The sequence below is a fragment of the Gossypium hirsutum genome, chromosome D08 (assembly GCF_007990345.1).
Source record: "Gossypium hirsutum isolate 1008001.06 chromosome D08, Gossypium_hirsutum_v2.1, whole genome shotgun sequence".
NCBI classification, from domain to species: Eukaryota; Viridiplantae; Streptophyta; class Magnoliopsida; order Malvales; family Malvaceae; genus Gossypium; species Gossypium hirsutum.
The window spans coordinates 66,075,087-66,089,118 of NC_053444.1; the positions used below are offsets into that span (position 1 = coordinate 66,075,087).

The following is a 14,032-nucleotide window of genomic DNA, read 5'->3' on the forward strand; positions in this document are numbered from 1 at the left end:
TAACAAAATAAAAATTATTTCGTAAAATTCAGGTTCATTACAAAGTTATTTTCTTAGTTACATGGCTACCAAGTGGATTTTTGTTTAATTTTAAAATGCCAAACCAACAAATTTAAGGCAAATGTATAACGGTGTTAAAAACTGGACCTAAATTTTAAAATCTGAAAAGTAGAGGGAGAAAATTCTTGAAAATAAAAGCACATAGATTAAATTCTAAATTTACAAAGAGTACATATTTTAACTATTTTTTTCTTTTTCTTCAATATGTTTTAGTCACTTAACTCTAAAAAATTACAAAATTAATCACTGAACTACGAAAATTTAATAATAATATATACATCAATAAGCACTTAGACTAAACAAAAATTAAAAATAAAGTACATGAAATAATTAAAAACTGAGTAAATAATGATTATAATCAAGTTAGAGTTGAGTTTAAGCAAAGGTAAATTCATTTCTTAGTCTCTCAAGCAGTTGTTGTTTGATGTCAAATTTTAGATGCCTAACATTTGTACTCACTTAAGTATTAAATAATAATTTATCATAATAAAAAAATGTAACTTAGTGATTAAGGGCATTAATTAACAGCCAAAAAGTAGAGAATCGTACCATTTAAAAATAATTTTAATTAAATATATAATAAACAAATTACGGCTTTATTTATTTCAACGTAAAAGTTTTTACGGAAAATATTTCAAGACTTTTCCGATGTTTATTTCATGTAAGGTAGGATGACCAACGAAAAAAATTTTCCTGTCAATTTAAAATTACTCCCTTATTCTCATAAAATGTCTTACCAAATTTTTTTCCGTAATACATTTTTCAAACTGATTAGGCTCTGTTCACTGTAAACTTCCATACCTAACCCAAACATCAAGTCAAAGCACCAGGATGTTATATTCTCTACTACATTTTCACTTATCAAATATTTTCTTATAAACTTTCATAACTTTTCAATTTATTCCCTTTTGTCATAAAAATTCAATATTCACTTATTAATCATATTAAACCAAATTTCTTTCTTGTTACACTTTAATCACATAATTTATCTCAATATCTCGTTTCACATATCAAATTTCTATACATTTCACATCTATTATTTTTTATCCACATGTTTTCTCAAGTTTAACAATTTAGTCATTGTCATTATAAAAAATTCATATTTTTCCACAGTTTCACTTTTACAATATTTTATGCATATTTCATCATCTCATAACACATGCATTAAATTTTTTTTTGTAATTTTTTATTCACATAATTAAATTATTTCACACACTTTTGTACATTTTTCAATTTAGTCCCCTATAATTTATTTTTCACCATATAAGCACTTTAATAAAATAATTCATTATAATATACTATTTCACATAACAAACTTGTATACATATCACTTCTCTTGATTCAATCATAAATTTCACAAAGTTTACAATTTAATCCTTAACATCATGAAGATTCATTATTTAATTTAAACTCTTTATCATTGAAAATAACTTTTATAAAATATTTTCAGGAAATCTGCCAAACAACAGAAAAGTAAATCATTTTTCGGATACCATATTCAGTGAAACAAGTGGAACCTAAGTTCAAAACAATTTGATGTTCACCAACAATACTCGATAGCAAATACAACAGTTGTTAATTTAAAATCGAAATTTTAATATAAATAGATTAATCATTTAGGATTTAGGATTACTTAAATTTTTTTGTAGTTAAGCAATTAACCAAATTTACATATTTTTCATATGAAATATATATCTTACTTATTGATATACAATTAAAATTTGATGATGGTTATATAATCGTTTAATTCAATTGTATATAATTTTAGATTTAAATAATGGGGATTAAAATTAAAATTTAACTATTTTTTATATAAATTAAATTATATATTAGTTACACCCAACTCAATTATAATTGAAGAAAAAATCAAATCGAAATTATAACAATAGAAAATAAATAGGAGCATTTAAAATTCAAAATTTTAAGAAATAAGTATCACTCAATTATAAGTTTCAATTTAATTACGTTATTTGATAAAAAAATGTTATAAAAATTTCCTTAATAACGGAGAATAAATCTATCAATCTAAAAATTATTTTTTAGCAACAAATATATACTTTTTTATTTAACTCATATTTTTATATTATTATTGTTCTTTGACAATGATTATTTTAACTCATTAAATTTTAATAACATGATTTTTTTCTTAAAAATATTTATTCAAATAAAATAATTATAAATGAAATAATTGGTTTGTGAAGCATTTTAACAGGAATTTAAAATTCTAATAATTTATTAATTTATCAATTAAGCTACAAATAAAACATAATATCAAAATTGATTATGAAGTTAATAAGGATTGAACAAAATGAAAATAAAATTAATAATAAATAAAAAAGAGAGCATGAGCCATGAAAACAGTAAATAAATTTGTATTAAAAGATTATCATATTCAAATCTAAACAAACCTAATAGAACCAATAGAGCAATCTAGATTACATATAAATTTATTCCATTAAAACTCTTATTAACAGCTAAATCTAATCACCTATGGTGGAAACTTATTAAGGGTGGCCATGGTGGTGGTGGCCGCCATGGTGGGGCTTAGGCTTAGGATTGGGATTGGGATTGGGATTGGGTGTTTGAAAACACTGTTGTTGAACCAGAGGAGCGAGGAATGGATTATTAAACTCGTCGAAAATAGTGTTCAAGCAATCTTCATGAGTCGCTTGAACAGCAGCGCAACATTCTGGACTAACGTAAGGTCTAAACATCAGGATCGAACTTATGACATCTTGAAGACAGGTTAGTTTGCTCGCCAGGGTTGTTCCCAAGCACTTGCCATTAACCATCGGTGGCTGCGGAGAAGGAGGAGGAGGAGGAGGAAGAGGAGGAGATTTTTGACCATGATGTGAAGGTGGCTTTACGGCGGTTGGGGGTGGTGGATAGCTATACACAGGCCATGGCCATGTCCAAACCCAACCATTTTGCGGCGGAGGTGGTGGCGATGATGGATACCACCATCGGCCAGCTGCTACACCTTGTTCACCCAAGGTGATCAAAATAGCCAGAAGAACAAATAGGAAGGCTGAAAATGAACTCTTCATCTTTGTAATGTGTAATGCAAAGTAAGGTGAGAATTACTCCTATTTATATACATTTCTAACTATAAAATATTTTCTTTTGATTTATTTAAAAAAAATTAAGATAAATAATAAAATAATTCAAAAACGATATCTTATTTTCAACCGCTAAATCCATTATCAAACTTTTAATTCAAAAATATTATTTATGTTAGTTTTAAATTATTATTATTATTTATTATTATTATTATTATTATTATTATTATTATTATTATTATTATAAGACCATAACATTTGGTAAAAGTGGAAAAATCTTACGTACGTAGATTGTTGACAATGTCACAATGTTTCCTTCATTGTTTTTTTTTTTCAAAAATGTTCTATATAATAAAATTAAATTTGACTTATTATTTAGTTTAATATTTGAATTGATTTACCTCATGTATTATATACTTTTAAATTTTAATTATTTTATATTTTTATTTATTTTATAAAAAAAGTAATTTAAAATATCCTTTCCTATAATCTCTGTATATATAAAGCAAAACTTTAAATTAGAAAAAAAAAATAAAAGACAATTGTCTTACATGGATGATCTGACTTTTAATAGGTAATATATTGTTGAAAAAATTAATTATGAAAAACGCACTTAATTAAGTCTTTAAATTCTCAAAGTATATCAATTTATTTGATTGTTATTTTGCTGACATGACCGTTAGTGACACTGATATAGTTCTCAATATTAGTGGCAATGCCACATCAACAAAAATAGAAAATTCAAAGAATTCATTTAAAATTTTGTTATTATAATTAACTCATACAAATGGTTGTCTAGATTCATTTAAATTTTATTTTTAAAAAAATTATAAATTTGTAAAATATTATTAAAATTTATAAAAATATTAAAAAAAATTAAAAAATCAAAAATAAAAATAATTTAAAAGTTAAGTCCAGAATGAATTTGGATAACCATATGGACAAAAATTTTAAAAATTAGAAAAAATATATTTAAAACTTTTATGTAAGAAATCAACTTGAATAAGTAATTGTTCAAATTCATTAGAACTTGTACTTCTGTATAAATTTGGATGATGATTCAACTTAAACTTTTTAATGATTTTTAATAATTTTATTGTTTTGAATATTATTTTAATAAATTTTAATAATATTTTACTTATTTATAAATTAAAAAACTTATTTTTATAATTTAAAAAAAATAAGTCTAGAATAAATTTTGATAAATTGTTGCATTTGTCTAAATTTAAATGAATCTGGTTGTCCAGAACCATTCCATACATAAAAGTTTTAAATTATTTTTTTATCGATATGGCACCTCAACAGTGTTAATGACCACATCATAGAGGTAATAGTAAAAAATAGAAAACATTGATTAAAGGACTTAATCGATGCGATTTGAGAATTTGAAAACTTTAGTTGAATGCATTTTTCGTGAAAGGACTTAATTATCTTTTTTGCCAAAACTCATGAGCTTATATTACCCTTTTTCAAGAAAAAGGAAATGACACAATAATTAAGTTCAGGATTAATAATATATTTTAAGGACAATGACACAATTTAATATTATAAAAATATAAAAAGCTCGATAAGACTCGTAAGTTATTCAAGTCAAGCATTATTAAGTCCGAATTCAACTCGATCGATAGCTCGAGTTTAACTTGATAATTAATTGAATCCTGTTAAATTTTTTCAAGTCAAATTTAAATAGGTTACGAGTACCGACATTTCATTTATACCCCTACTCTTATACAAATTTGACCATAAAATCAGCAACTTTATTGGACACTCCAAACACATGTTTGAAACTAACTATCCAATCACGATCGCATAACTCACCAATCTCTATTAGCATACCCACATTGCTATCTCCTTTGTTCGACAAAATCCTCTTCACAACAATTTCGTTATCACTCTCAATTTTGTTTAACTAAAGGTTGCTCGCGCTTCACTACTACTTTATGATAATTTTCAAAAGTATAACATCGATAAGGTTAATTATGTTATTAATTATCGTATTTTGTGAAAATTATAGATTTAATCTTTATATTTTAACTTGATCAAAATTTAGTCCCTATATCTTTTAAAATTTAAAATTTTAGTCTTGACCCAAATAGTAGTTTTTAAATCCGTTTGGTTAAATTCAATTATTAGACTTATACTATACGTACCGTTGTGGATTTAGGGTGGGTTTGGATGGACGGTGCGTTTACCTGTGGTTAGTGTAAAAACAACGGTGGCGGTGAGATTAGATGGACGGTGCGTTTACCTACTCTTAGTCTATATTCTACAATTGGATCACTTTGAATTCTTATATTTTTCGAATTTTGAAATTTCAATCTTGACGTAGATGATAGTTGTTAACTTATTAACTGATTTTTAATTGAATAATATGTGGAAATAACAAGCTGATACGGCATTACACATATAATAATATGTTTATCGTGTTAGATTTTGAAAATATCAGAATTTAACTTAATGAATTTAACCGTTATCATTTGACAAGGACTAAAATTTTAAAATTTGAAAAGTATAAGAACTAAAAATGAAAAAAAAAGAAATATAAACTACTTAAAATTTATCATCATATTTGAAATTAAAAAATATATAAAATAATAGAAAAACATAAAAAGAAAGTTACATTAAGAACGAACTTAGATATGTAGTTTTCGAAATTCAAATATATCCAGACAATCAGTTGTCCAGATTTATTGTGGATGTGATTTTAATTCTTTTATATATTTATATTCTTTCATAAATTTATATTTTTAAAAAATATATTTATATATTATAGTTTGTAAATTTTATGCGAATTATTAAGACATTTCTAAAATATATAAATTTTAAGTACTAATAAAATAATATCACATCATCAATTTTTAAAAACATACAAATGTTATTCTACACTTAACCACATACGATATCATCTCTAATTTAATTTAACTTTAATTAAAATAATTAAAAATTTTGAGGAAAAAGGTTAAACTATATGCCGAACAAATCATAATTAAAAATTAATTTAAAAATGTTTAAATCAATAATTAAAAAAATATAAAAAAATTGATAAAAATCATAAGCAAATGGGAAAATAAAAACTAAAATACACCATTAAAAATCTAGAAAACACCATTAGTAAAAAATGGAAATTTGAAAAATTATAACCACCATTGGTGGTTTATCCAATTCTAAAATTTGATTAAAAATTAAAAAAATTTGAAATAGAAAATTAGAAAAATAAAGAAAAATGACTTGCCTAGAAATAAAAAAAAATGATTGCATAAAAATAAAACATGTAAATAAATAAAAGACGATTAAATTAAAAAAAACTAAGAAGAAGATATGTTTGTTTATTTATTAAAATTTTTAATTTGTTAACTCATTTAATTAAAGTTAAATTAAGTTAGAGAATATATTAAATATAAATGAGCATATAATAAAACTTTTACGGTTTTTAAAGTTAATGATGTAACATTCTATTACCAGTACCTAAAAATTAATATATTTACATTTTAGAATCATCAAAATATAATTTATTCCCAAATTTATATATATTTCAAAATATTATTGGCTTTTATATATTTTTTAATTGCACATATTTTTATAAATTTATATTTTATATAATTTTTAAAATAATAATAACCTAAAAACTGATTTTTTAGAAAAAAAATAAAATAAAAATATATAAACTTACTAAAAAAATACATCTAGAAAGAATCTAGACATATTAGCTGTCCAAATTCAAATTTATCTAGATAACCATTTGTCTAAGTTCATTGTTGATGTGAAAAAAATATACTTTTTTAATTAATTATATTTTTAAAGAAATTTTTTTTAATTATGTTTGTAATGTGTCGTACTCAGAAGATGCTGAAAGATGCTTATCCAACACATAAGAGAGATGACAACCATAATAATATGAAGGTGAATAGACCTTAACCAGAAAGCAAAAACTAAAAACAATTGGAAGTTAAATGAGGCCATTAGAGAATGTAACCTAAAATCAAGGAAATCGTATAGAGGAAGGAATAGTCAACTGAAGTAAATGTAATTGAAAATGTTGAAATCTAACAGTTGCTTATTGCTTTTAAACCGAGTGATGGCAGGAAGTGTGTAACGCCCTGAATAATTTATTTTTGTTTCTGTAAATACCTAACATAAATATGTATTTGTTTCAGTGGTTAAGTGTTTTGAATGTGTGTATGAAGTCTTAAGTTCAAGTCTCATATTTGTAAATTTTTTTATTTTTCTAATCCTAGCCTTATCCTTGGTGGGTTGGGTTATATTTATCTTTATAAACTCATATTAAAATGAGCTTGCTGGTTTGAGTGGTAAGAAGTTAGTGTGTAGGACGTCTTATGTTTGAATCATTGTGAGAGCGAGGTGTTATATTTTTTGTTTCGGTTGGCTGAGAGAATTTGAGTGGTCTTGAAAGTCTGAGTTGGTTTGGGTTGTTAGTGGATGTAATGGGATTGTAATCAAAGTGGTTTTTATTTTTTTTCAAAATTCCTCTCTCTTTTCAGGAAAAACTGACGTCAATTTTGTTTTGCCTTTATCTTCTCTTTCGTTCTTCTTTTCTTTTTGCTACTTCTTTCTATTTTGTTTTCAATATATTGTCAAATCTCTGTATCTTGGTTTTCCATTTTCCTTCGATTTTTTGGTAAGTGGGATTTTAGTGTTTCTATAGCTTTCGATTTCCAAATTACCGATTAGAACTTTATTTTCTGTTTTGGCAAGATGGTGTATAGTTAAGAGGTTTAATCTCTGTGAATGTGTGTTGTGTAGGAGAAGACCATGAAGCAGCAAATTGCACTCTAGCAGTTTAATGCGCGTTAGAGGTGGTTTGTCGTCGGTGGTAAGTCAGTTTTGTGTTGAATCTTGTGTCGAATTCGTTAATTAATTTTGATGGTTGTCGATTCCACCAATATAATCATACGCCTAATTTGCAAATTTAAGTAATATAGGGAGTAGGGTCGATCCCTCAGTGACTGGGTTTACTGCAAATTGTTCTTCTCTTGACCAGATTTATGTCGGGGCAGTTGTCGTGCCCAAGAAGTTCGGGGGGATAAAGTTTGAAACCTGAAATAAATAAATAAAAATGCGTAAAAAGTAAAAGCTGAAAACAAAATAATAAAAACAATTAAATAAATCTGAAGAAAAATTAATTAAACTTAGATCAGCTTCAGGCACTGGTTTTTTCGTCTTTGAACCGATCCTCGAAATTAGATGAACTCCTCTTTTCCAATAAGCTAGTTATAGCTACCAAGGACGCCTTGGACACCAACTCTTCCTTGTGTAAATTAGTTATGGAACGTCCAATAACTAACCCTTACCGATTGAACAACCTACGAAACGTTCGTGATTTAGAACTCCGGCAGCTTTGCGTTCTAGAAGAGCCTAGCTCGAACCAATGCCCTCAATCGCATGGGACATTTAAATCCGGTTACTACTTCCCTTGACAGAACCCAACAACAATCCCCACTTGGCACGCCAATGTGTTCACGAAAAACCGATTAGACAATCGATCCTTTTGGAATTCCAACTCTACATCTAACCACACTAACTCAAACGACGTCTTTTTTGACTTAGTGTTGATTTGAATTTATGAATTGACGAATTCATACTTTTAATCCAGAGAAATAATAAATACTGAAAATCAGGAGTTAAATTGCTCAGGTTCGTAACTCACAGGTCTTTGATGGGGTTAACACCGACCTAAAGCTGAAAAGGGTTTAGTTGGCTAAAGTTTGAGGCATGTTGGAGTTGGGCATATTTGGAGAGGGTTGAATAAAAGAAATGAAAGTAGATGGATGTGGGTAATGCAAGGTTTGGGTGCAATATTTCTAAAGCTGAAAATTAAATAATGAAAGAGAAAATAATGAACTAATGCTAGCAAATAAAGAAGAAAGTAAAGATTATATTTCAGAAGATGAAAGCTTGATTGAAAACTTGATTAAAAACTTGATTAAAAACACTTGATGAAAAAACTTGATGAAAAAGTGAACATAGTAGCCCCCTATTTATACTAGTGGCTTTGCCAAATTAAGAGCTACTAGCCATAGAAAATCAAGGAAAAAATATTCCCATGATATCAACATCCTTACATAATCTCTCACGAAGTCAAAATAAAATTTCAGTTAATTACAACTTGGAAAAATTCTGTTTTGGCCCGCCTTCTTTGCTCTTTTCCTCAATCTAACCCAATTGTTTACTTTTTCTTCTATTTAGCCCCAAATTGTACCCCTCCACAAAATTCAATATAAACATGAAAAAATCAGTGGTGCGCTCTCATAAATTAACCAATTTAATTACATAAAATATGTAATTTTAGCATTTAATCAAATTTGCTAAATTGATGTTGGGTACTCTATTTTTAGGTTTCGGAAGGCTCGAGATTGTTTTCGCATCAAAATCGTACCAGGTGTGTACCCTAAACACGAAAAATCGACGTTCGACGAAAGCCGAAAAAGGGTACTGTCGACGCCATACGGGCGTGTGCCCAGCCGTGTGTCTGACGAAGATGTAGCCTTGCGCAAGAGACGACCGTGTGATGGTGTGAGTGTGGTCGTGTGGGCCACACAGACTAGGCTAGATTGGGCATGTGAGCCTACAAAGGCGTATGGGTTTTGGGCCAAGCAGTGTGAGCCACACGAGTAAGGCCAACCTGGCGTGTGGACCCATAAATCTGAAATTTTCCTTAGGGTCGCATGAGTCATTCCCATCGACTGTAGGCCTACCGTAAGGTTAGTAAGGGCTAACCAAACCCTAAATTGTGCGATCTGATAGTCTACTCTGAGTAGGACACCGTTATGCATCTCTAATTATTCTGATATATATATATGATATCTGTATGCGAGCATGTTAAGCATGATACTTCTGTATCTGTATTCTGTATTTATGATTAGGGTGGGAATCGTATATGTGGAGGAAGTGATCTGTACAGTGACTTTTCGTCTATATTCTGGCAGCTTGACTGCATATTATCTGTTATGTGTCGTATCAACACTATATAGTGTAAAGGGATAGGTGGGTGCTTTTAACACCACATGATGTGATGGGATGGTCGAAGTTGGTGTGTAGAGGATGGGGGTAGGATTCTGTATATTTGTTCTGCATATCTAATTCTATTATCTGTATCTGTAAATGACTTAAGTCCGAATCTGTATCTGACTGTAAATGAGATTTCTGTATGTATTGCATGTCTATTTCTGTTAAGTTACACACTGAGTTTGCGAAAACTCACTTCTGTTTGTCCGTTCTGTTCAGGTAATCCACAGACTTAGGTGAATCGGTGTGGCGGAGTTTCACGATGACCACAAGTTTACGAATTGTTTTTAGTTGGTGGTTTTTATTCAATTATGGATTATTTCTAGGGGTTTTGTAATTAAGGGACTCTCCGGACTGTTTGGTTTTATTTTGGATTTGGATTTTCGAATTAACTCTTTATTTGCGACGGTTGGCTAAAAAGTGGTTTTTACTAAACAAAGGCTTTTCTGAAAATACGAACGGGATTTTCAAATATAACGATTTCTAAGACTTCCGCTGTAAATTATGTTTTGGCAAATGAATTACATAAATAACGTTTTCAGTAATAGTTATAAAACTTGATTGAGTTATCGAAATGATTCTGATTTCAAAATCCGTCATCGTAACACTATCAGATTCGACCATAACATCTAGGTCGGGTTTAGGGTGTTACAAAGTGTCTGACTACATTGGCCACTTCAAATGTGATAGCGTAAATAAGTAAACAATGAATATATAAGATTGTTTACACAGTTCAGTTTCCTTACGTTTGCGGAGCTTAGCTCAATGAGTTCCACTATCTTTAATCCACAATAGATCAAATGAATCAAGTTCTATCACTTATTTTTGTACCCGAAGATTTGAACACTTACCTCTATCCTCCCTTGAAAATTTAGGCTATAAATATAATTTGTTTACACTTCAAATACCCTCATAAAATACGTCCCTCAATGAATAATAAGGTGCTTTTTATGCTCTTCTACAAAATCCATATAAGTCTCTCAATGTATAAAATTTTTCAAGATTTGCTAGCATACTGGTGACTAATTACAACCCAACCCCTTAATAATAACAACTATAAATAGCAAAAGCAATATTCTGATAAAGATCAATATAAAGTGGATCGTTGGCGATTTGCTCTTCAAGGAAGTCTTCAATGTAATACCGTTTGATTCGAACTAATCCAATCTCTAAAATTAGTTGCTTTAAATATCAGGAATTAACTTGAACAAAAAAAAAATTAAGCCTCAATATGAGAATAATTGCTAAGTTTAGAGACCAATTTTGACAAAAAAATTCAAGCCCTAATATAAAACAATTACTAAATTTAGGCCCTAACTTGTAAAAAATTCGTAAAAACAGCTACGAAGTTGAAACTCCATAAAATTTTTTCTTTGATTTAATGTTAACGGTAAGTTTAAAGAGAAAAAAAAAAAAGTTGACGTGGCAAACGCTAACTATTCTCCTAGTACCGAAAAAGAGTGAAAAGAACCCCTCCGAGTCCCATTTTCACGGGCCGGAGCCCTCACTTTATTTGAAAGACCGCCCTCGTAATCTCGATTTCTCCGTAGACCCGACAGAAAAAGGTCAAAGGCGAGACTATCTCTAGCGATCAAATATGTTCAGGCTTTACAAAGGTTTCAAGGAGCTGTTAGCTTCCTCTGCAACGGCGTCGGTACCGTCGACAGCAGCCAAGTTTTATGCTGCTGCTGCTGCGAAATCAGCTTCTCCAAAAGTGGCTCAGAAAACTCCGAAAAAGCCGACCGCTTCAAAACCCAAGACTAAAAAACCAGCTGCTCTTCGATCCGAGACTCGACCCACTGGGATTTCTAAAGTTACCCCGGTTTCTCCTGCTTTGGGACAGTTCCTTGGAGCGCAACAGGCTTCCCGTACTGAAGCTGTTAAGCAGATCTGGTCCTATATCAAATCCCAAAACCTCCAGGTCGTCTCTCTCTATATTTCAACTGTAGTTTTTTTCTTTTTACTACGTTAAATCGTTTTATGGTTGGCAGCTTCTTTGGTTGTCTTTGCTTTGTGTTTTTGGCCCTCTTTGCTAATTTTTTTTTTTGCTTTGGATATTTGTTTTATTATCTCTGTGGTTGTTAATCATGAAGTTCAGAGCTGTTTGATGTTTATTGTTAATAGAAGCTGACTTTGTAGTGGTGATAGGATAAGTTTTAAGATTGTTAATATGAATTTATTACAATATATATTTAGAATGTTGTTCATTGGTTTTCATTGATGGGTTCTTTTGTTCATGGCTCTAAGTTTTGTGCTTTCTAAGGGGATTCAACTTGATGCTTGCATTCCAACTGTAAAAGAAGTTATTTGTTGTTCTTGTTGTTGGCTATTTTTATTTATTTATTTTGGGTGTTTTCGATTTGTTTTTGAAGTGACATTAATAGGAGAAAACTAGGTGTAAGTCAAGATGATACTAGAAGGTCAATATTAGTTTCTTAGTGTAAGAAAGTGAAGTATTGATGAAAGGAAAGAAGGGAGGGTTTGAAAAGTGGTTTTGAAAATGTTGGATTCTATTGCCTGTGCTTAAATCGAGCCGCAGGTTACCCACCATGGCCCTTCTTCCATTCCCTGGTTTTCCGCAATCCGCATGCTAAGGTTTTGCTTGGATCTTGTATGGAAAAGCTTAAGGCTGGAAAACTGGAATGGAACTTTATTATTTCTTGTTACAAATGACGTTTTCATTTACTTTCAAAGTTTCAAGAACCAAGAGGTACCCTGGTTGGATACTGGAAATATCATAGGGACTAGAAAGAAAGTAGAATTATATGTGATAATTTAAGAATCAGTCTTTAATCTCATAAGGTGTCTTCCTTCAATTCGTTGTTAGATCCTAGAGAAGGGCAAACAAATTAAAAGGAGTAGTGCTCATTGTCCTTTGGACTAAACATGCGGTCCTTGAGACCGAGGCAGAGAGCAATAGATGCTTAAACTAGGCAACATTTTCACCTTCCACTTAAGTTTTTCCTCTTTAATGCTTGCATAAAAGATTTCATTGGGGAATCCTACTTCTTCCTCATATTTTCCCATGGTATGTGCTTCTATTACTGATTAGCTATTATCGGTTGAAAAGAGATAGTGAATGAGGAAAAGGATGTAAATGTGAATGGTTGAGATAAGTTCCTCAGCAGTGTCGGTGAATCCTCCTACCCTTTTGCATTTGTTTCGTGTTTTGTCTGTCAAGTTGAGTATCTCAAATTTATGCAGTCCATAGTTGTGCTTCCTATAGCTATTTTGCTCCAACTATTGTTTTCTTGAAGTACATGCATCTGACACCTTATCTGACTCATTTCGCGTTTTGCTCAGAAATCTTATCTTGAGTGAGTGACATTGTTTCATGAGAAAATTTTGTTTAATAACATAAACTAAATTATACATATACTTTTAACTGCAGAATCCCAATAACAGGAAGGAGATCTTTTGCGATGAGAAGCTTAAGACCATTTTTAATGGAAAAGAAAAGGTAGGTTTCCTGGAGATTGGGAAAATGTTAACCCCTCACTTTGTGAAGACTACCTAGCCTATATTCTCCTATTTGGCCCTCGGTTGCACAATAAGCAACATCAAGCTAGCTCTTTCCAGTGTATGTTAATGTTTTGCCTTTTGTTTCGGTAGCTGAACTCTCTTGGGGTGGGCTTGCAACTAAGAAGGTTCTAGTTGAACTTTAGTATAAAGATTTAGTAGGGACTAGGAAGTGAAAATGTTGCATATTAATATGGTTTCCTGATTTCAGTATTACTGTTTATGGTCTTTGATAAACTTGTAGTTTAATCGTTTGAACTACGAGAAACCGTTGTTGACATTAACATTCGAAGTTCACCCTGTAAAAGCTGCCTTGTTTATGGTGCGACAATTAATGTCATTTCGAAGATTATCTGTATTTAAGTTCTTTT

The 14,032-nt window shown here is 29.9% G+C and overlaps 2 protein-coding genes across 2 annotated transcripts; one reads left to right on the forward strand and one right to left on the reverse strand.

Moving 5' to 3' along the window:
* Window positions 1-2,407: 2,407 nt before the first annotated feature.
* Window positions 2,408-3,138, reverse strand: LOC107936298 (protein enabled homolog). The gene has a single exon (XM_016868992.2). The coding sequence runs from the start codon at window positions 3,105-3,107 to the stop codon at window positions 2,565-2,567; it is 543 nt and encodes a 180-aa protein (XP_016724481.2). The 5' UTR covers window positions 3,108-3,138; the 3' UTR covers window positions 2,408-2,564.
* An 8,379-nt stretch (window positions 3,139-11,517) lies between these two features.
* On the forward strand, window positions 11,518-14,019 carry LOC107936316 (upstream activation factor subunit UAF30). The gene is made up of 2 exons (XM_041098896.1): window positions 11,518-12,063; window positions 13,534-14,019. Exons 1-2 carry the CDS (start codon window positions 11,740-11,742, stop codon window positions 13,657-13,659), a joined length of 450 nt encoding a protein of 149 aa, XP_040954830.1. The 5' UTR covers window positions 11,518-11,739; the 3' UTR covers window positions 13,660-14,019.
* Window positions 14,020-14,032: the final 13 nt, after the last annotated feature.

Bases quoted from the DNA above. Each gene is read 5' to 3' on its own strand.
- LOC107936316 (XM_041098896.1), top strand. From the start codon at position 11,740: ATGTTCAGGCTTTACAAAGGTTTCAAGGAGCTGTTAGCTTCCTCTGCA. The intron at 12,064-13,533 runs GTCGTCTCTCTC...TTTTAACTGCAG, and splicing joins TCAAATCCCAAAACCTCCAG to AATCCCAATAACAGGAAGGA.
- LOC107936298 (XM_016868992.2), bottom strand. From the start codon at position 3,107: ATGAAGAGTTCATTTTCAGCCTTCCTATTTGTTCTTCTGGCTATTTTG.